Source organism: Saccopteryx leptura, chromosome 10, assembly GCF_036850995.1.
Source record: "Saccopteryx leptura isolate mSacLep1 chromosome 10, mSacLep1_pri_phased_curated, whole genome shotgun sequence".
NCBI classification, from domain to species: domain Eukaryota; kingdom Metazoa; phylum Chordata; class Mammalia; order Chiroptera; family Emballonuridae; genus Saccopteryx; species Saccopteryx leptura.
Genome location: NC_089512.1, coordinates 24,858,493 through 24,879,044, shown reverse-complemented (window position 1 = coordinate 24,879,044; position 20,552 = coordinate 24,858,493). Strand labels below are relative to the sequence as shown.

Here is a 20,552-nt window from a genome sequence, read left to right as displayed (position 1 = left end):
AGGGAAGGAGAAGCTTTAAGACTGACGCTCTGTAGGGACTGTAAGAGTGTAGAAAGTCTGACAACGCTGTCTGAGTCAGTTACAGATATTCAAACGAACAGTTCAAACCTTTAAGCCAGGGATTAGCAAATGTCTTTTAAAAGGGCCTAATAGAAAATATTTTTGGCTTTGTGGGTCCCATGATCTCTTTCAATCTCTCAATTCTGATGTAGCACAAAAGCAGCCATAGGAAATACATAATAAACGGGTGCAGTTGTGTTCCAATAATACTTTGTTTTACAAAAGCAGGTGAAGGGCTGCATTTTAGCCTGAAGGCTATAGCTTGGTTACTTCTGCTCTACGTGGCTCACCCAGTAATCAGGTATGCCACTGATGACTGCTCTGTGATCTTGTCTCCAGCTCCCCGGCTCATCTGCTCATCCCCTCCCAAAAGACACCGCGGCTTCCAGCCACGCTGAGCTATGCCGATGATCTGTGAGCCTCCTACCTCCGTATTTTTGCAGAGGCTGTGCCCCTGCACTGAGCTTCCACCTCCTCCTTCAGTTGAGCCCCAGCAGCCTGCTGAAATCTCACTTCCTCTTTGAAGCCTTCACTAGACCGCACTCTACCCTCTAGGCAGTTAGTTACTCCTTCCCCCTGTGTCCCGGTAGTGTGCTTTGAACACAACTCTATGAACCACAAACTTTGTTACAGTGTGATTCTTCACACTCCAGGGAGGATCCCCAGCTTCATTATAAATTCCTAAAAGGCATGCATCAAGTCTTCCTCTCTCTGTAGTCTTCCTCACTCTGTAGTCCCCGTTAGCATGACGCGTTGCTCAGCGAAGTTAGATTGGGCAGGTGGGTAAATGTGGTCGTTTGAAAAGACAACCAGAACCAGCGTCTGCCTGGCTTTACTTTCTGAGAAGCTGTCAGACACAGAACAATTCTGGGAGTGCATCTGTTCGGCTCTCGGTCATTAGCTTCTTTGATCCGGGCCCAGAACAGGTAATTCAACTTTTTGGGTTTGTGTTTTCTACCAGGGTAAGAGGAACATTAGGGTTGACTAAGAGCCAGAGCGGGATGTGAGAATCAATGCTTTTAATCCTGTTTAGACAACAGTGTCTCCACAATCTGCTTTCTCTCACCAGTTCCCTCCCCTAGAAGACATTAGATCTTCTAGTGTGTGTGCTACTGAAAACAGTTGAACTGAGCTGGCATCTTGTGGGGGCTACATGTGGCGAAGGACCCGTTCGGAAGACGGGTGGACAGGCGAAAATGGACAAGTGGTAGGGTTTAGGGCTCACTCACTTGGCGGGGGGGTAAACCTTGACTATCAATTTGCTCATTGACAAAAGAAAAGGATCCAGGGAGGGGGTAGACATTGGAGGCCAACAGGACACGTGGGAGAAAAGAGTTAGGCCAGAATCAAGACGTGCATGCTGTGATGAAGGGAATGTAGTGGACCCTGAATGCTTCTAACGTTTGACCAGTTCCCATGATCCTCTGCGTTTCCAGATGGGGTATCCCCCACCCTGTGTCTATAGCAGAAATACTAGGCAAGGTATTGTGACTGCCATCCCATTCTATTTCTTTTCTTTCTGAAAACCACAGGCCATTAATTCACAAAGGAGCCTCTTCAGATTGCTCTTTGAGCTCATGCGTATATGATCCGTGCCTTTTGAGTGGTGGGCAGAGCATGTCTTTGATTCTGTTTGAGAATGCTGTTTAACGTTTATTTCACAGCGTTTTTTGCTATGACAAAGTCATAAGTGTGTTTGTAGAATAGAGCAATTGAATAATCTCTGAATTTAAGAGTCCCTAAGCACTCATCGACACCTTCTCATTTGGGGCGTATTGAGCTTAAAAACAGCTTTTTATAAAGTCTCTAAATTCCGATTTATACTTTAGACACGAACGTCCCCATGGGTCGATTGGATAGAATGAATGTGCTTTGTACGGATGCTTAGATACTTCCGCGAGAGGTTTCTGTTATTCCGTGTTTCTCTCATTTCCCCTTTAGTGATAAACTTACATTAAAACAAACCTTTTGGATTAAAGGCACTTAACCTCAGTTAAAATCACTTTTGTTGGTGCACAAATTATATTGATGCGTGCATTGGTTCTACGGCTGGATTTTACTGGCTTAATAATGAGGAAATTCATATTGTAGGTTGCCCTGTGTACTTGGGAAATTACATAAAAATCATCATCAGGGCACTTAATGTCTTTCTAATTTTAGTTTATTTCTTCATTTGTTCCCCAGTTACAGCAGGCCTGTTACTACGTTTCCAAGGTTCACTGTGGTCATTTTGTTCTGCTCACCAGAGAGGAGCATTGACCCCCCCTCCCCCCCACACACACCTTCTCCTGTTCCCCCCAGGGCCCCCAAAAGTAAATGAAAAGCTGGAAACTTGATATTTTTATATTTAAAACTGTCATCAGAGCTTGAAACTAAAAATCTGCTGCCCCGTTCCCCTTGCCGAATGTTAATGTTTTTCTGCATCTGTCCAGGAGATTTAAAAAAACAGAAAAAAAAAAAACACACCAAAAAAAAAACACAAAACACCCAAATTCCATTCGGGCACAGACAGCCCAGTGACGTCACTGCCACTGTGGGACTGGAAGCCCATTAACACTCAGACTGCGAAGGAAGTATTAAAATTCCTTCAGCTTGACTAACACATTTCTCTCTGCAGCCTGTCTCCTGGAACGGGGAATGCACAACGTATTCTCACCTTAGAAAAAGGAGAAGTTTCCATCACACAACAGGACAGAGCAAAGGAGGGAGCAGAGGGCTTTGGAGTTGACCCGAGCTGGGGGTTCAAATCCGACCCCACCCTCTAGCTGGCTCATCTCGGGCGCTATGTGTCGTTTTGCTTCAAGTGGAACAAGCTAACTTATATCTCGGGGCTTCTCATGGAAACCTTGCAGGATCGTGTTGTGCGTGGGACTTCAGACGAGGATAATGCATTTAGCACCATGCTTGGCACGCAGTAGGTGCTAAATAAATCATAGCTGATCTCTCGGGTTCTTTCTCTAGTGGCGACAGGTTCTGTTCTCTGCTCCTGTTGCTGCCACGGCTGTTTTTTGTTTTCCTTTGTTTTGTTTTAATGTCAGCCTTAGTCCCACTTCAGGAGAAAAGTGACGCTTGGAGGCACTATTTGTTCTGAATGGTTTGTAACACCACAGTGTAGGTGTACAGCCCCAATATTAAGTCACAGCATTAAAAATAAAGCTTGAAGGCATCGTTTCCAAAATAAATAGCCACCTTCCTCAGTTACTGGAAACTGGGAGGCAGATGGTTCATTTACCCGGAGATGCTGAAACACATGTAATCAGAGAATGGGACGAGATCCTGGTATTGTGGAACCCAACGCCATGGGGAAAACCGAACTGGGGTGTTAGAAAGGACGCCTGGCCCCCTTCCTGCATCAGTTAGCTCTGGATGAGGCCATCGGTGTGCCAGACGCACACCAAGGAGGCATAGTCTTTCTCCCTGCCACCCTCCCGGCACCCTCCTCTGTCACCCAGTTGGGAGGAAGGCTGGGGAGAACACTGGTGAGAATAGGATCGTTGTTGGTCACAAAGCATTTTACCAACAGCGCAGTTTCCCCAGACTTCAGGCCATCCGAGGTGCCTACCTGTCGGACAGGCAGAGAATTGCGATCCTCAGCATTGTGAGATATTGAGAAGCTAAGAGATGTCCCTAAAGTCACACTGCTGCCTTAAACCGATGGGTCCTACCTAATTCCAGTTCCCAGTCTTAACAACTAGAGTCCTTGTGTGCATTTAGTGCTAAAAAATAAACGTATCTTTGCTCCCAAATCACATACGCTGTTATTTACATACATGATTTGATTGGACATACGTGCTAGTTTAATGCAGTATTTCCCCAAGTGCACACTCTGTACACAATGATATGAAACATAATTTGGGGGAGCATTGAATTTAGCATGAACTAATATCAAATCATGTAGGGCTGAAGTTATCTCCTTTTCAGTATTCAGTCTTTTTATTACCAAGGACAAAACCTCGGTCTGATGCCAGAACAACCTTAATTAATATTTCTTGAACCTTTGCGAATCCCCCCTTCTTTTTACAATGAGGGGACAGGCTGCCATACCTGGTCAACACTACACTGTATTTATTTCAGAGATGTGCAACTCTTTCTTCACTGACCAGACACTACATGTTTTAAACTTTGCTGGCCCATCGGTGTCAGTTGTAACTACTTGACTCTATCTACTATTCCATCTTGAAAGCTTCATGAGTGAATATTGCCTTATTCCAATAAAACTTTATTTACAAAAACAGGAAATTGACCTGAAAAATCCCATTAATTTTTTTACCCTATTTTTTGTAGTAGTAATATATAATTTGCTACATTTTAAGCAAAAAAAAAAAAAGAATCAGTGTAGACAAACTATAAGAGCATAGTGGCCTGCAAGTTTGTGAAAAATTGTAAAGGTAATACGAGAAGAACCGAAGTTTGATAAAAAACTTTTTCTGTGTTAGCTGGTTAAGTGTTCTTGTATCTTCTCAGGAATAGAGCGGAGTGTGGGGGAGTCTCAACCCCCTGAGAGCCCCCTGGAGCTGCCCCTCTGCCCTTCTCCCACCCTGAGCTGCACACACCGTGAGGATGAGCGGCTGGGTCTTGCTCTCCTTGGATCCTCAGGGTTTAGTGCTGTCCCGGTACAGGGAAGGGTCGATGAATGGACGGGACTATGGTGAATGGATGGGACCATCAGTGTGGGAGTCAAGCACAGGAGAACTGGTGGAGGGGAATGTGGCCAACCGGCAGACCTCAGCTTGCCCCTTTCTGAAAACACACGGGGTAGTGTTGTGGCTTAAAATGCAGGCATGAGGGGCAGCTTGGATTCCAGCCCAACCCACCCCTTAGCTCTCTGTGATCTTGGGCAGGTTTGTTGGGCAGATAAAATATATTATGCTCACTTTGTTAAAGATGGCGCTGCCCATGTGGAGGCCGTTGCCCAGGTGATAATTAATGTGTGTCTCTGTGGGCAGGCAGGATCCTTGTAGCCTGGGGCTTGGTTTTAGGATTAAGCCTTTCCTGCCCTTTTTGATGTGTGGTGGTGCAATCCCATCATGCCCCAGATAAGTGACTTTGTATTAGAGACTTCCCTATTTGTATATTGGATTAAAGGTTTTGATTTCCACACTATAAAGTGGGGGCAGAACGGGAGCTTGCTCTCTTGGTTCCTGAGATTATCGTTAGAGGAGAGAGCAGAGAGGAGAGCAGAGTAAGGCCACGTGGAGGAGGCCAGGAGAAGCAGCCAAGATGGCGGAGTATTGAGTGAGAAGCCAGTTTGTGCAGAGTTTGTGCAGGGAGAAAGAAGGAGATGGGGAACAGAGGTGAATAAGACTGGTGAGCTAGAAACCTTTGATTCTAGGAAACTCGGATAAGTCAGTAGCTTTGTGAGCACTGAATGTGAGTGGGTTTTGGAGCCCAGTGTGTGTTTTTACTTGCCTGCCGGGTGCAAGCTAGGATTAAAGATGATGGCCCATTAGTTTTTGGCTCCGCTGTTTCTTTACCGACTGTCCGAATCCAATGCAAACCTGCATGGGCCAGGCGGCTGTGATAGTGGCCGTGACTTCTGGCTTTACAAGGTTATTGAGCATCTCTGTGCCTCTATTTCCTTCCCTAATAATAGGACCTACCTTATATGCTATTAGGAGAAATAAATGAATGAATTTATGGTAGAAACTAAAGACATTTCTTAGCTAAGGGTTGGCTCTCATTACTCTTCCTCTTGCTCTCATAATGACCCATTCTGGTCTTCTAAGAATGGCTTATTTGATCATCGATATGGTCCTTAGTGACTGTGCAGAACAGCTACTGCTCCTCCCAGCCTGGCGGTCCATTTACTCAAAACGAGAGGTACTCTTAAATTTGACATTTGTCCTTGGGGGGCTCAAGTGCAACACCCACAAAGCAAAATGTCAGTTCTGAGCCCGACAATCCCTGCTGGGAGTCATAGTCCTTCGTCATTTACAGAATCAGCACGGGCAGAACCTGCACAGCTGGCTCAGCCTGCCCCCCGCCTACCCAGGACCTTCCGTGCTCCCCAAAATGCCCCACGTACCAGGTGCCACTGAGCACCCAGCGTGCCCCGCTTGTGATGCGGGCTGTTCTCTCTGCCTGTGACGCACCTCCCTGACTCGCCGTCCCCGCTCGTTCTTCAGGCCATCTCTCTCCTAAACATGCAAACACACTTCCCTAACAACAGCAAGGCCCGTGTGAATTACTCTCACCTCTCTACAGTGTGGCTTCTCAGTGGCACCTCTGTTGGGTGACTTTGAAGGTCAAACTTGTTTTTTTTTTTAATATTTTATTTATTGATTTTTAGAGAGAAAGGAGAGAGAGAGAGAGAGAGAGAAGGGGGAGGAGCAGGAAGCATCAACTCCCATATGTGCCTTGACCAGGCAAGCCCAAGGTTTCGAACCGGCAACCTCAGTGTTCCAGGTCAACGCTTTATCCCACTGCACCACCACAGGTCAGGCTCAAACTTGTTTTTGAGTCCAGGAGGCGGGGAGGTGCGGGTGTGTGTGAGACAGAGAAAGAGACAGAGGGACAACAGACAGACAGACAGAGACAGGGGAACATAGCAAGTGAGTGTTCTCGGCACTGGCTGTGAACATCTTAAGGGCAGGCACAGTCTCGTTTTATTTTTATTTGGTTCCTCACCTGTAAGTCTAATGCTTGTACTTCATAGAAATTTCTTGAATGAATAAACAGAGTACTTGAAGAGTAGAGATTCTAAATCAGGAACTTTCATCTGATCTTTCCAAGAGTTAGAGATTTGAATTACGTCCCACTGATACAGTGAGCCTGGTTTTGTCTTTCCCCTTTGCCTTCTTCTCTAATTTGCACCAGATGAATGCTAGCCTATTACCACTTTTATGACATGAAGTCTTGACCTTGTTTGTTGCACAGTGGACATAACCAGAGAGAGCCTGTAAACAGGTCCTAAGAGAGAAGATTGGCTTTCTCTCAGACGGGACACACCCACACACCATATGTCATCAAATCTAGAATTTGTTAAGTGCACTATCATTTTATGCACCCCTAAAAAGCACACAGCAGCAATTAAACCAAGACCCACCGAAGATAGTAGGACAGGTGGCACTTTCAGAGAGGGAGAGAGGGAGGCACCCAGTGTTAACCCTGTATGAAAAGGAAGCATCTCACATCCTAGGCTGGAAATACCCTGTGTTTTCATCTGGAGCTATTTTTTCATTCTGCTTGAAATAGACATTGATAAACCCTCAGAGCCCAGAGACAATCCCCAGCACAGAGAGTTGGCTGAATAAATATGCAAGAGCTTCTAAAATAGCTGGCAGAGGGCCCTTTGTTTGGAAACAAATGTGTCCGTGAAAATAGCAACCCGAAACTCTCTCCTAGTCCCTGTGTTCCAGGGCAATGAACATTGCCCTTTAAGTACCTTCTCCCAGTAACAGCAGTTCTCTGGAGGGTGGCTACCCAAATTGCTCAATAAATCCACGCATAGAGGACTGTCTGGAACTGGCTCTTCTTGGAGTGGTGTTGAGCACTTAAACCCGTCTCTGCCCTCACGAAGTATTAACTGTCACAGTTATTTCTCTCATCCTTCTCCCTTTAAAACTGGCAAACAAAGATTTGATCATTATTTGGTGAGCTAGATGAATGGAGACAGGCAGCATTTTAGTACCGGAACCGAGTCGCGTGAACACCCTGTGTCCTCAAGAGAAGGAATGCTTTTGTCTCAAAGACACACTGAATTGTCCTCACATTTCATCGCAGCGATGTAACGTACCCGCATGATTTTTTAAAAATTTCTGACTGCTTTGTTTTCAGAATGATATTAGGACAGAAATGTTTTGATGTTGAAGAAGGCAAACCTCTCCCTCCCCACCCCCACCCCCTGTAATTTTTCTGTGCTTCTGGGAGCATTTTATAATATCACTTGGTCAGACCTGGAAACAGTCTTCTGATTCAGCCACATGGTTTACATATTAAAATAGAACAAACGGAAATATTAAAATAGAACGAATGGATTTCACTGCTATTTCAAAATGGACCCATTCGGCAGCCAGTCACGATGAGGCCCTTCCAAAGGGGATGATAAGAGTTGCTTCTGGTAAACTGTGCCGACTCAGGGGATTTAACGAGGACAGGAAGAGAGTCAAGTGCAGAAGGTAATGAGCGAAGGATTCCCACTTTGTGTGCCGAGCGTCCGGACAAAATGCTCGAGCAATGTGAAACTGAATGGAAAGTTGGCTGGGGTGCTCTTGGATCTGGAGCTCTCAGACATACGAAAATATGCAGGCTCAGAATGTACTCCCCGCCCCACCCCCACAAATTGATGATGCCCAGTGAGTTATTTCAGGACGAGAGACATGAAGACTTCCTCGTGATGGGTCCTGGGGCTGAGCTGTCACTGGGAGGTGGCTTTCCCCACATTCCCCAGGATGATGAGGGCAGGCAGCCAGCTCTCCGAATGCAAGCCCCGTCTTGTTTTGCCAACAGGCGCCTTGAGCGTGGCTCTGTGCTCCTGCATAATAGTTATGTCCATCGACATGGTGCTGTATTCCACCAGAACGGCTGACGTTAGAAGGACTGACAACAGCAAGTGTCTGCTGGGACATGAAGCAACTAGAACACTCATACGTGGCTGGTGGAAGTATTGATCACGCCCCAGTTTGGAAGCCGGTGCGGCACCACCTCCTAAAGCTGGATGTACCAGTGTGACTCAGTAGTTCCCCTCCTGGAAACGTCCTCAAGGGCTGTGAGTGCATAGGCCCACCCAAAGATATACACAAAAATGCTCACAGCAGCATTATTCCTGACAGTCCAAAGCCGGAAATGACCCATATGTTATCAGCAGTAAAATGTGTAAATAAGTTGTGACAAAATCAAATAGCGGACTGTGCATAACAATAAAAAGAGGAACTAACTACTGGTAAATGTGATAGCATGGACGAATCTGATACATGTAATGTTGAATTAAAAAACTCAGCATAAAACAGAGCATTCTGTGTATTTCCATTTGGATAAAAATTAAAAATGAACAAAACTAATGGTTGCCCCAGGACTCAAAAGGGACGCATGCAAGCCTTGTGGAGCGCTGGACATTCTAAAGATTAATTGGATATATGTATATGGAACCATGTGGGTGGTGTGTGTTTTATCTCAATCAAAAAGAAACAAAATATTGGAATGTGGAAGTAATTTTGGAGAGGGGCCACGGATGGCCATCGCCTCCCCTGCATAGAGAAATCGTGTTATCACAGATGAGAAGTGTAGTATCCTCGCTTTAAACGAATTGTCCCTTTTAACACATTCACATTTCATCAGGAGGTGCTTTGACCTCTCTGCCATTTGCCTTTTCATCTGCTTGGGACCTTTACCACATGCAGCATTGAATGTGTCAAGAGCACCAGCAATGGGATGTTATCCCTAATTCACTCGGAGTTCTCTGAGGATGGTTATGTAATACCTGTAATTGCATCAACCTACCTAACGAGCTTTTCCCTTTGGTGCCATGCCCTGCAAATTAATAGCCCATGGATCCACTTACAGCATGCTGTGTTTTGGAAAACGATTTCAGCCATCAAATAATAAACAGCTTTTTAAAAAAAGATAAGAATTGTTATTTTGAAATGATAAATTCTCAGTAGTGTCAGTAAATTTTTCTTAGATATGTAACATAGTCAAAATATTACTTATTAACGTGTAGAATCTAGTTTAATAATTAGTTGACTCTTCCTTCTATCATTAAAAAAAATCACAATAAGAGGCCTTTTCATGTTGATTCAATTCATTAAAGCCATTGGGACTTTAAACTAGTAAGTAATCAAACTGAGACTGGTTTAGAGAAGTTAACAAGAAAATTTGGTGGAACAGACAACATACATATTATTTTTACAACCATCAGAGTAATTTCTCTCGAGGCTGTTCACATTTAAACAAAAAGCTCTTATGTTTACAGAAAGCTCATCTTAATTCAAAAATAAAAACAATCAAAGGAATAAAAAGTTGTCAGGCTGATTGACTTAAGGAAACATCGGAAAATAAATCTTGGAGTTGGGCGTACATGGTGGACGAGGACTTCCACTTGGGCCTGGTGTTCCTGGTAGAGCGAAGTCTAAAGCAGGATTCTTGGTGTACACAGATGAAAACAGCCTCGTGGTTCAGGAGAATCACAGATTTTTTCCAGATACTGATATTGGGAATGAATGTCTCCCAGGGGTCCTTATAAAGCGAGAACTGGGTGTTATTTAGGATGTCCTTGACATTTTTCGTTGCTCTCCCTTAGGACATCCCTCTTATGTAGTTAAATCTCATCTGCTTTCCAAATTGGAATTTAAAAAAAGGGCGTAGAAAACCGTGGTGATCGTAACACGAACCTAATCTCCAAAAGAAGCACCGTGGACGTGACATTGAAGAGAGCCTAGTAAAGGTTGTCATCTCAGAACAAGGGTTGGCTTGCTTCCTCGTTGTACTTCAGATTTTATTATTTACCAGCTTGCTCCTTCAAATACTGTCTTTTGGGGGTATCTTCTCAGTTTCTATTTGATTCTCCCTTTTAAGGCAAAAATCAACTATATTTTAGAACATTTACCTCTTTATTAAAGTATTTATAATTCACATATTTTAATGGTACAGACCTAACTGTACTGTTTTAGAAGTTTTGATTAATCTACATCCTTCTAACCACCTTTCAAGTCAAGACATTAGAAAGAGACTGTGGGAACTTTCTGAGGTTGGAGCATTTCATATCGTGATTTGGACAGTGGTTGCAGTTAAGGTAGATTGTTTTGATGTCTAGCATAAGGAATTAGTTTTTTGCCTGTTGAATTTCATATGCATGGCACCCGACAGGCCACACTCTTTTGTATCTGGTGTCTTTCATTCATCATTAGGTTCATAGGATTTTTCCATATTGGTGCCTGTGTTGGTTGGTTGTTTACCACTTATTTTGCTTACTGGTATTCCATTTATAGTTATGCAATTCTCACCTTAATGGAAGTTTGGTTGTTTCCAGTTTGCGGCTTTTACGAATTAAACTGCCAAGAACATCCTTGTATATGTTCTGTGTGGGACAGACACTAATCTGTCTTAGGTATATACTTGAATAGAATTACTGGGTTATAAGGACACATGTGTTTAACTTTACAAAACGTGGCCAGTTTTCCAAAGTGGTTTACCTACCATTTCACTCTCCCTCAGAGTGTATGAGAATTTTTTTTATTTGTTTGTTTGTTTTGTATTTTTCTGAAGTTGGAAACGGGGAGGCAGTCAGACAGACTCCCGCATGCGCCCGGCCGGGATCCACCCGGCATGCCCACCAGGGGGCGATGCTCTGCCCATCTGGGGCGTTGCTCTGTCGCAACCAGAGCCACTCTAGCACCTGAAGCGGAGGCCACAGAGCCATCCTCAGCGCCCAGGCCAACTTTGCTCCAATGGAGCCTCGCTGCAGGAGGGGAAGAGAGAGACAGAGAGGAAGGAGAGGGGGGGGGTGGAGAAGCAGATGGGCGCTTCTCCTGTGTGCCCTGGCCGGGAATCGAACCTGGGACTCCTGTATGCCAGGCCAACACTCTACCACTGAGCCAACCGGCCAGGGCCTGTATGAGAATTTTGGTTACTCTGTATATATCCTTGTCAAACCTTGGATTTGTCTTTTTTAAAATTTTAGACATTCTCCTTGGTGTGAAGTGATGTCTCATTGTGGTTTTAGTTTGCATTTTCCTGATGACTAATGATAATTGCATTTTTTTAAATGTAACAAAAACTGGATTTACTGTTAAATTAGAAAATATAAAACAAAGCTATTCTCAGTCTGATCTCCTATTTATAAAAACAAAGTTTGGACGATACAGCACAAATTGTCTTGTTATATTCATTTTTGAGCTTATCTGTGATTTTATTACAGTATTTTATTTCAGTGCATATTTGTTAGTTGTATAATAAAAAAAAAGAAGAAGAAAAGCTATTTTTTAAAAGAGAGATTCACAGCCCTGGCCAGGTGGCTTAGTGTGTAAAGTGTTGTCTGGGTGCACTGAGGTCGTGGGTTCGATTCCCAGTCAGGGCACATACGAGAAGCAATCAATGAGTGCAGAGCTAGATGGAGTAAACTAAGTAGAACAACGACTTGATGCTTCTTCTACCCCCCCCTTCCTTTTTGTCTCTCTCTCACTCCCTCTCTCTTTCAAATCAATGGAGAATTTTTTTAAAAAAAAGAGAGGAGATTCACCCTTAGAATGATTGAGGTAGAACTTCTCTTTTTCTAATTATCTAACACTTTAGGCTAAGTAACATTGGGTATTATTGACAACGCTTTAAATAGCAGTGGTAGAGAAAATAGATGCCACTACTGTTTTGCATTTTTCTGTTTCCACAGGGAGAGAAAAAAAATCCATTCCTATACATTTAGACATCTCGATATCTGAGGATAACATCCATATTTACCTCAATTTAATAGACCATAAACCAGAGGTCAGCAAACTTAAGTCTGTGAGCCAAATGCGGCCTGCTGCCTGTTTTTATCAATAAAATTTTATTGGACTGCGGCCACATACATTCATTTGCATATTGTCTATGGCCGCTTCCCTGCTATAACAGCAGAATTGAGTAGATGCGACAGAGACTGTATCACCCGCAAAGCCTAAAATATTTACTATCTGGCTCTTTCCAGAAGGAGTTTGCCAACCCCTGCCATAACCCATTCACTCTCTTTATATTTTCTATTTTAATTCAAACACTGATTATGAGAGTTTAGTTCAATGCCAAACAGATGTGCACTTTGTAACCGTACCTTCATTTCTGTCCAAGTCATATGAGCTACTCAGTGGTGATGTGCCTTACAGTCATGTCTTCGTAATTCAGTGGGGACCACATCTGACTTCAACTTTGGACTGGAAATTTACAAACAAGTCCTCTTCCAGACCGTCCCCAAATCCTTTTATGTCAAGCACAGGAAAAATAGAAGGATTTGTTCTGGGTAGAACTGCAGCTGACTATAAAGCCGTGCAACTTTTTAAAACACACACAGAGTTGAGAACTTAAATGTCCAGTGGATAGCTCTATTTCAGGTACAATAAATAGAAACTGAGACTAAACGAGCTTGATGTTCTTGTCTAGAAATTGGCTCTGAAAGCTGTTCTAGAAGAAGAGAGAAAATCTTATGAGCAGTGGCCCCAGAGTTGGGATGGGTAGCGTTTCAGAGTGACTTCTTTTTTTGTCTCAATGGCCACATTATATTAAACCCTATCTGTTAAATAGAGTGAAATACTTTTACACCAATTCATAACAAACTTATTACTCTTCACTGATGCCTTTTATGAACTACCAAAGAGGAAATTAAAACGAATATATGTCATTGCACTAGCATGATGTCCTGGCCCATTTTAAAGATGGAGTCCAAGGCAGAAGGGATCCGCCCTTATTTTGTGACTTGCGGTATGAAGATACATGTTCTTACTCTTTCCACATCTAAAGGAGTTTGTGAGAACAAAAGAAGTATGAAAAAAAGTGAAGTTCCTTTGACAGATCACAACACTTGAGAAACAAGATGGAATTATGGTTCATTTTATTGGCCCAAGGCTACAGAGGAATCTTTGTTCAGGACTCCCTCATCAGAGGGGATTTCTCCTGAAATTCACATCACCCAAGACTTCCCATGTGGACAATGCAGAACCCATCTCCAGAGAAGAAATGTACTCAAGGCATGGTCTTGTCCCAGTAGAACTTCCCTGACCTACTTAGCTTTCAAACTCTGCTCGTCCAACAGATGCAGCCATCTTACTGAGAAGTTCATCCTTTAGAAGCTAATTATACAGAACCAAGGGTGTTCCAAACAGCGCCTCACATTTGATCTCATCCCAGAGGTACCATCTTCAAGGGCAAAGTGACATGTGTACTTTGCTGCTGCAGGAACTTCGATATTCTTGGTGCCTTTTACAGTTTTTAGGATGTTTGAGAAAAAAACAACAACAGAGATCCACTGGGGCTTTGGATCTGCTGAACTATAATCCATTGATAAATGGAGAGCGATCTGTGCAATAGGCATGAATATACCCTCTGAAATGTAACATAATAGCCGCCTGTTAAAAAAGCACTACAATTGAGAATCCCCAGGGTGAGACCTAGAGGCTAGCCACGCCCCTCGCTGGCTGGGTGACCGTATCCAAGTCACTCAGCCTCTCTGGATACCACAAGTCTATGAAACAAGAGTACTGAGGCAATGACTGATCAAGTTGTTTCCAGACATCAATCACATAATCTGAAATAATAGACTGTAACATCACTTTAGTTAGAGTTGGTAAGACCTCTTCATTGAAAATCATGTTTGTTTCCGGGACGCAATTGTAGGGAAACCTTTATTCATACTGGGCTCTGCTCCTCATTAAGTTTTCAAACATAATGCTATACCAGGATTGACTTGACTTTTCTCACTGCTTTTTCTTCACATGTCACTTTTTTTTTATGTGCGGAATCCCTGAACAGTCCCGTCACGGCCTGCTGTAAATGAGCGTCACCATTTAGAGATGAACTGCCTGAGATACAAGGAGGTTAATTACCCTGCCCGAGGAAAGATACAGAATACTTCAAACAGAAGTGGTCAGGAGGAGGAGCTACAATCTTGGGCAGAAGATAAGAGAAGTAGTTGTAATTTTATACTCTGTCATTTCTAGAGATCTAGCATCAATGTATAGATTTTAAGAAACTGTGAGAAGACCTGTACTTCCTGTGTCTCTAGACTGTCCCTAGCCTGTAGATGGGAAGAGAGAAACTAAGCGAATGGGTGGAAACAGCCCCTCAGTAGGCCCAGGGAGTGGGCATATCTATGAGGAGGTGACAATGTACATCCAGTCCCCACACCTCTGGTCCCAACCAAGCAAAGCCCACTCTTCATTGGCTTCCCATTCTTGAAGCATTCTTCACTTAGCAGGAAGGTTCTCTTGAAAATCCCATGAAAATGGAAGTTTTCCAGCGAAAGGTGGCAGGGTCAGTCACCCTTGGGTACTTTAGAGAAAGCAAGTGTTGGCTCCATTTTGTCAGCACATGTGGAGGAGGAAGAGAGAAGGGAAGTCCAGGGCACTTTGGGAAGGGCTGTAGGAGCAACAATGGAGAACATGGGGTAGGTCCAGCCTGGAATAAACTCCGGTCTGGAAGCCGGGCCCTGGGGAAGTGAGAGATCTGAGGGTCTTCTCAGAATCTCCCCCGTGTTCCCTTCCCCTGGCATCTCTATTGCTCAAAGTGTCCCTGTCCTACCCTCCTCATCCGTGTCTGTAATCGACTCTGAGATGTGTTTGGGTATCACTGGTTATGACCCTAGATTCTCGACGCTGGGCTCCCGTACATAGAGTAGGAGACGCAGGCTGGTTGGTCTCCAAGTTCCCATCCAGGGCGTGTCCCCCTACTAGGCACTGGATAAGGGACAAATGAACGCGTGATCAGAATCCAGCTTCTGTTCTTCATGTTTATGGTGTTGTCTAGAAAGTTCTCTCACTCACCAGAGCTCGTGTTTGACACAGAAATGTTTTGACGGGTGACGTCTCGGCTCAGAAACCTCGTGCTCAATGTATAGCAGTATCATAATACACATGTGACTGAATGCATTGAGAATATCACTGGTTTTTCCAGTACGTTCTGTCAAGGTCATCAGAAGCGTTCTTCTGTCTTTACACATGAGAAGCTGAGAGATGTCAGCCCAGCAGGATAGCTTTCTGCCCTTGTTCGACATGATTTGGGGCCCCCTTGCAGGATAAATCAAGTCCTTAGAAATAGGAAGATTTTTTTTTTCAGATATAGGTGTAGTAAGGCAATCACTGTTTAAAAGGAGGTGTGAGGTAAGTTTTCTATAAAGTGAATGATGCTTTTATAGCAGGAGCAGTCACTGTCAGGTGCTTGGATCTTGGCAAGTATCATGTGAAGGAAATAAGGGAGATACTATTTTCAAATCCTATTTAAAGACCTAAGAATATAAGATTTATAGAACGAAAAGGACTTGGCGAACGTCAGTGGCGAGTGGGGGTGGAGCCGGAAATAGAACCTGGGTGTCCCGATTCTGAGAGGAGTGAGTTTATTACCATAGCTCCCCGCTCTTGAGGGTACATTTTCACCAGCTGAGCCAGATAAATGACACGTTAGAAGCATCTAGAAGTCAGGGACCATGTTTTCCCCATGTATTTCATGCCGTTACCTCAAAACAAAACAAAAAAATGCTTAAATGCTTTTTTTGAACATAATGAGAAAAGAGCTTACCTATCACTTCCCTATTTGAATAAAGAAACAGCCCTTACACTTGCAGAATTGAAGCAGAGAAAGGATCACCGTAAAACTTCCGCAGCGATTCTTACAAACTCTTTTACTCCCCGCACAGGACCTATTAGTAACATGGCATAATTTTTTAAGTGGGCCATTTTTAGTAATAGAAGGAGGAGGGGGAAAATCTCTCATTCCCGTTCCCTTATAAAGTACAGTTTGAAAACTGCTTCTTGAATAGGTATATAGCATTACGTCCTACGGGCAATGCCTAAGGCTGATGCATTTAATTTTCCGTGGGTTTTTGCTGCTGTGCCCTGATATATGGCTCTTTGTAGCCAGGGGAGAATTTATTTAAAAAGTAAAGGGAGCCCTGGCTGGTTGGCTCAGCGGTAGAGCGTCGGCCTGGCGTGCGGGGGACCCGGGTTCGATTCCCGGCCAGGGCACATAGGAGAAGCGCCCATTTGCTTCTCCACCCCCCCCCCCTTCCTCTCTGTCTCTCTCTTCCCCTCCCACAGCCAAGGCTCCATTGGAGCAAAGATGGCCCGGGCGCTGGGGATGGCTCCTTGGCCTCTGCCCCAGGCGCTAGAGTGGCTCTGGTCGCGGTAGAGCGACGCCCCGGAGGGGCAGAGCATCGCCCCCTGGTGGGCAGAGCGTCGCCCCCTGGTGGGCGTGCCGGGTGGATCCCGGTGGGGCGCATGCGGGAGTCTGTCTGACTGTCTCTCCCCGTTTCCAGCTTCAGAAAAATACAAAAAAAAAGTAAAGGGAGTTCTTAAAGCTACCTCAGAAGCATTTGAAGGTGAGAGCTCCATGGGACGCTGCCTCTCCCTCCCCACCAGGCGGGGCTAATGCGAACGCTCCTGCTCCCTTTCCGAGGATGCTGAGCCTGCCTGGTCCTCACTCACTCACCTGCCAGCTCCGATGGAGTCAGAGAGATTTGCGGCTGAATCAGGGTGACCTACTTCTGTTACCACGGCACCCAGCATCAACGTTCTTTTTAAGCCAACTCCTTGCGAAATCAGATTGAACAACAACAACATCAAAAGGGAAAGTGCATTAGTACCTTTAAGGTCTCCTTAGTCAAGGGGTTGGCCAGCAAAAAATAAAAAAGCAAAGGAAAAGAAAATCAAATCAGAATCTTTTCCGAGAGAAAGGAAGGTTAGATTTGAAATGTTATGAGCAGCCTCACCATTACACCATCTTCTCCCTCTTGATTAGGAATAAAGACGAGCCTCCTCCTTAATTTAATATAACTCTTTTTCATGCTGTCAAGGTAAGAATTAAAACCACAGATGAGCAGGCACCTTCAAAGGAAGTTTGCATCCTCTCTCTCTCCATTTTGGGAAGGTTTGCTCTTACGGCTCCAGGAAGACAGTCAGAAATTATACTTTATGTGGAACTTTTTCCATTTCCAACCTCATAAAGTGTATTGACAAAGTTCTCCTAAAAGTCCACATACTTGTGGTGTTAAGTGGATGGAAAAAATAAAAAGAACAAAAAAACACTCAAAAGTCTATTGATCATAAAAATAAAATTCCAAGGGTGCAGGGTAGCTCTGTCTATTTTGGGGTAAAACACTCGTATAATTTAGCTTTCACAACGTTACATAGATTTTACTAATATCTCTCTCGTGGAGAAGCACATGGCCCTCAATGCAATTCTGGCAGGCCGATCTCAGCCTTCAAAGAATAGGCAATAATGCCCTATTCTCTGCCTAGGATGCTATTGCTTGGAGATGTTCCCCTTAAAGGGACCCATGATTCATGAGTCACGATTTTAGTGATACAGTTCTGTTAGTGACGGTATATATTTACCAGGGATCTTGCCGGAAAACATTATTTGTGGTTAAGTAGGCAACTGGTTGTTGTTGTTGTTGTTGTTGTGTGTGTGTGTGTGTGTGTGTGTGTGTGTGTGTGTGTATCTGAGAGCAGGATGTGTGGAGATCTGGCTTGCATGGAGGCTTGTGTTGGGTCAGGCCTGTGGTGACTGTTGGTTTTTTTTTCTTTTTTTTACTTATTCATTTTAGAGAGGAGAGGGAGAGACAGAGAGAGAGAGAAAGAGAGAGAGGAGAGACAGAGAGAGAGAAGGGGGGAGGAACTGGAAGCATCAACTTCCATATGTGCCTTGACCAGGCAAGCCCAGGGTTTTGAACCGGCGACCTCAGCATTTCCAGGTCAACGCTTTATCCACTGCGCCACCACAGGTCAGGCGTTTTTGGGTTTTTTTTTTTATAGACTATTTTATTCAATCCTCAGGACTATCCAATGTGCTTGGCACCATCCAGCCCCCGTATAGATGAGAGACTTGAACCAGAGAAGGCAGGGGGCTTAGCTGGAGGTCTCAGCAGCTCAGCAGCAGGAATGATGTTCTCCCCGACTCAAACTGAGACCTCCAAAGTCTACCAACGAGCCAGCCCTCCAAATTCTGGTTCAATGTGTCATGAAGTCACCACCATTTTGCACCCCAGCCCTACGCATTCATGGTGCTAACAAACAGTTTGCTGGCTCCTCCGTGAGGCAGAGCCTCCGGGGATTCCTTGCGACCTGCCCAGCTGATGTTAACCTAATGGGCCCTTCCTGACTCGGTTTCCTTCGAAGGGAGACCTAGCTGGGAGACCTTCGATTGAGAAGCACTAAAAACAGTAGTTAAAACGCGATTTTTTCAGATATACCAAGTCCCGTTAGCATAGAGGTCAAGAGGACGGGGCTTTGTAGCTGCTTCGCTGTGGGTTCAAGTCCAGCCGACCCCAAGCTGTCTGTGCACTGCCGCTCCCTTCAGTTCAGAGTGGGGCTCAGCCAACCTCAGCCGTGTGTGGCGAGAGGATTTGCTTGCAAGTTGCTATGAAGCGTTTCATCCCGGTCCTTCAAAGCACGGAGTAAGGGGAACAAAGGGACAGTTATTATACCCCTCTGTCTCCAGGCAAGGAGGGTATTTTTTTAGGGTAACTAGATGTTCTTGGCATCCCTCTAACCAACCTACATGTGATTATGTCTCCTTGAGTGAATAAAAATTAACTGTAGGGAATTATCTTTGGCTCTGCAGAACCTAAGAGATACAGCAAACAAACCATTCACTCTGTAAGTTCACTCGGAAGAAAAGCCTCTTTTCCCCCAGAGTCCTCGCTGTTTGCCCTCGTACCCCAGCCTCTCCGATTTGAGGCGTAATGAGCGCTGGGTTGGCTCTGGTGACAAGGCCCCACACACAGCCGGGCAGGAGGCCTGCGACGAGGCGCTCCGGAACGGAGCCAGCGCCTTAGGAAAATGCGTGCCAAACGGTGATGTCTGACTAATTGGTAATGTCTGGGGAGTTGGCACCAGCAGAAAGGAAAAGGAAAGAGGCTGGTGGATTTTGAGGAAGACAGACTTGAAGCCAGGCATCAAAACCCTGAAGAAGGAGCCTAGCCAACATGGAGTCCAGAGAAGTTTGTCAAACAGTTTTAAATTGTTCGGTGAAACCCCTGAAGGACCGTGTGCCCAGGCGACTGTGGGAAGGGTAAGGCAGGAATATGAGCGGAGCCTCAGGTGTGCCCTCTTGAGGCCAGACCACTCCTGGTGCCGTGGGTCTGAGCCCCTGTTACAGCATCGTAGTGGCTCAGAACTGGGGTGCCGGGTCAGGAGCAATTCTAGCACCAGCCACATACTGTGTCTGGAACCAGCTTTCCTCTGGTGTTGAGCTGAAGCAACTCCCCAGCCAGATGTTTATGCCTTTCAAGCTGAGTTTCTTCTGGAGAAGGAATGGGGGAAGGCTCACTTTCTGCCATGTGACTGGATACTGGTCACCTCATTCCATCAGATAGGATCCAATAAGGTGGATTCTCAGAGCGGTCTCTTTCCCTTGCCTCCTCCTGTGAGCTCTAGGCGAAAGCGCTCACCTCATGTCTAGGAGCTTTTGTGTTTCATGCTGGAGAAGCTGGAAATGGCAGACTTAACAGGGGAGAGAGGTTCCTGCTCCTACACATCTCCGGAAGATCATGCTACGTGGCATAGCCCAACGTGTCCACTTCCAAAAGTGGCCTGCCAACTTTTAAGAGGCCACCCTTCTTAAAATAGGAGCAAAAAGACCCGCCTTACTGGAAACACTTCTTTTTTTTTATTTTTTTAAATTTTATTTAGAAAATTAACTGAGAATATTTCTATACATCTGATGTCATCTTTGCAAGCTAGAATTTTCTACCCTTCACAGTCTTCAGCCATGTCATTGTCGTTTTTCTCTTGGTCATAGAGTGGTCTTTCTGAAGCAATACACAGCAAAACATCCAACCATGACTCCCCTGCGGACAGTTGTTCAATAGGACAATGAGATGA

The 20,552-nt window shown here is 44.7% G+C and overlaps 1 protein-coding gene across 3 annotated transcripts in view; it reads left to right on the top strand.

The window, feature by feature from the left end:
- RARB (retinoic acid receptor beta) overlaps positions 1–20,552 on the top strand; it is a 187,380-nt gene that overhangs the window by 84,514 nt on the left and 82,314 nt on the right. For 2 of the 3 annotated variants that reach the window (XM_066350850.1, XM_066350848.1), the window contains exon 4: positions 14,488–14,643. The exons of the other annotated variant lie outside the window; for it this stretch is intronic. In XM_066350850.1, coding sequence (XP_066206947.1) covers positions 14,488–14,643 — 156 coding nt within the window. The remainder of the gene's footprint in view (positions 1–14,487; positions 14,644–20,552) is intronic. 3 annotated transcript variants of the gene reach the window in all.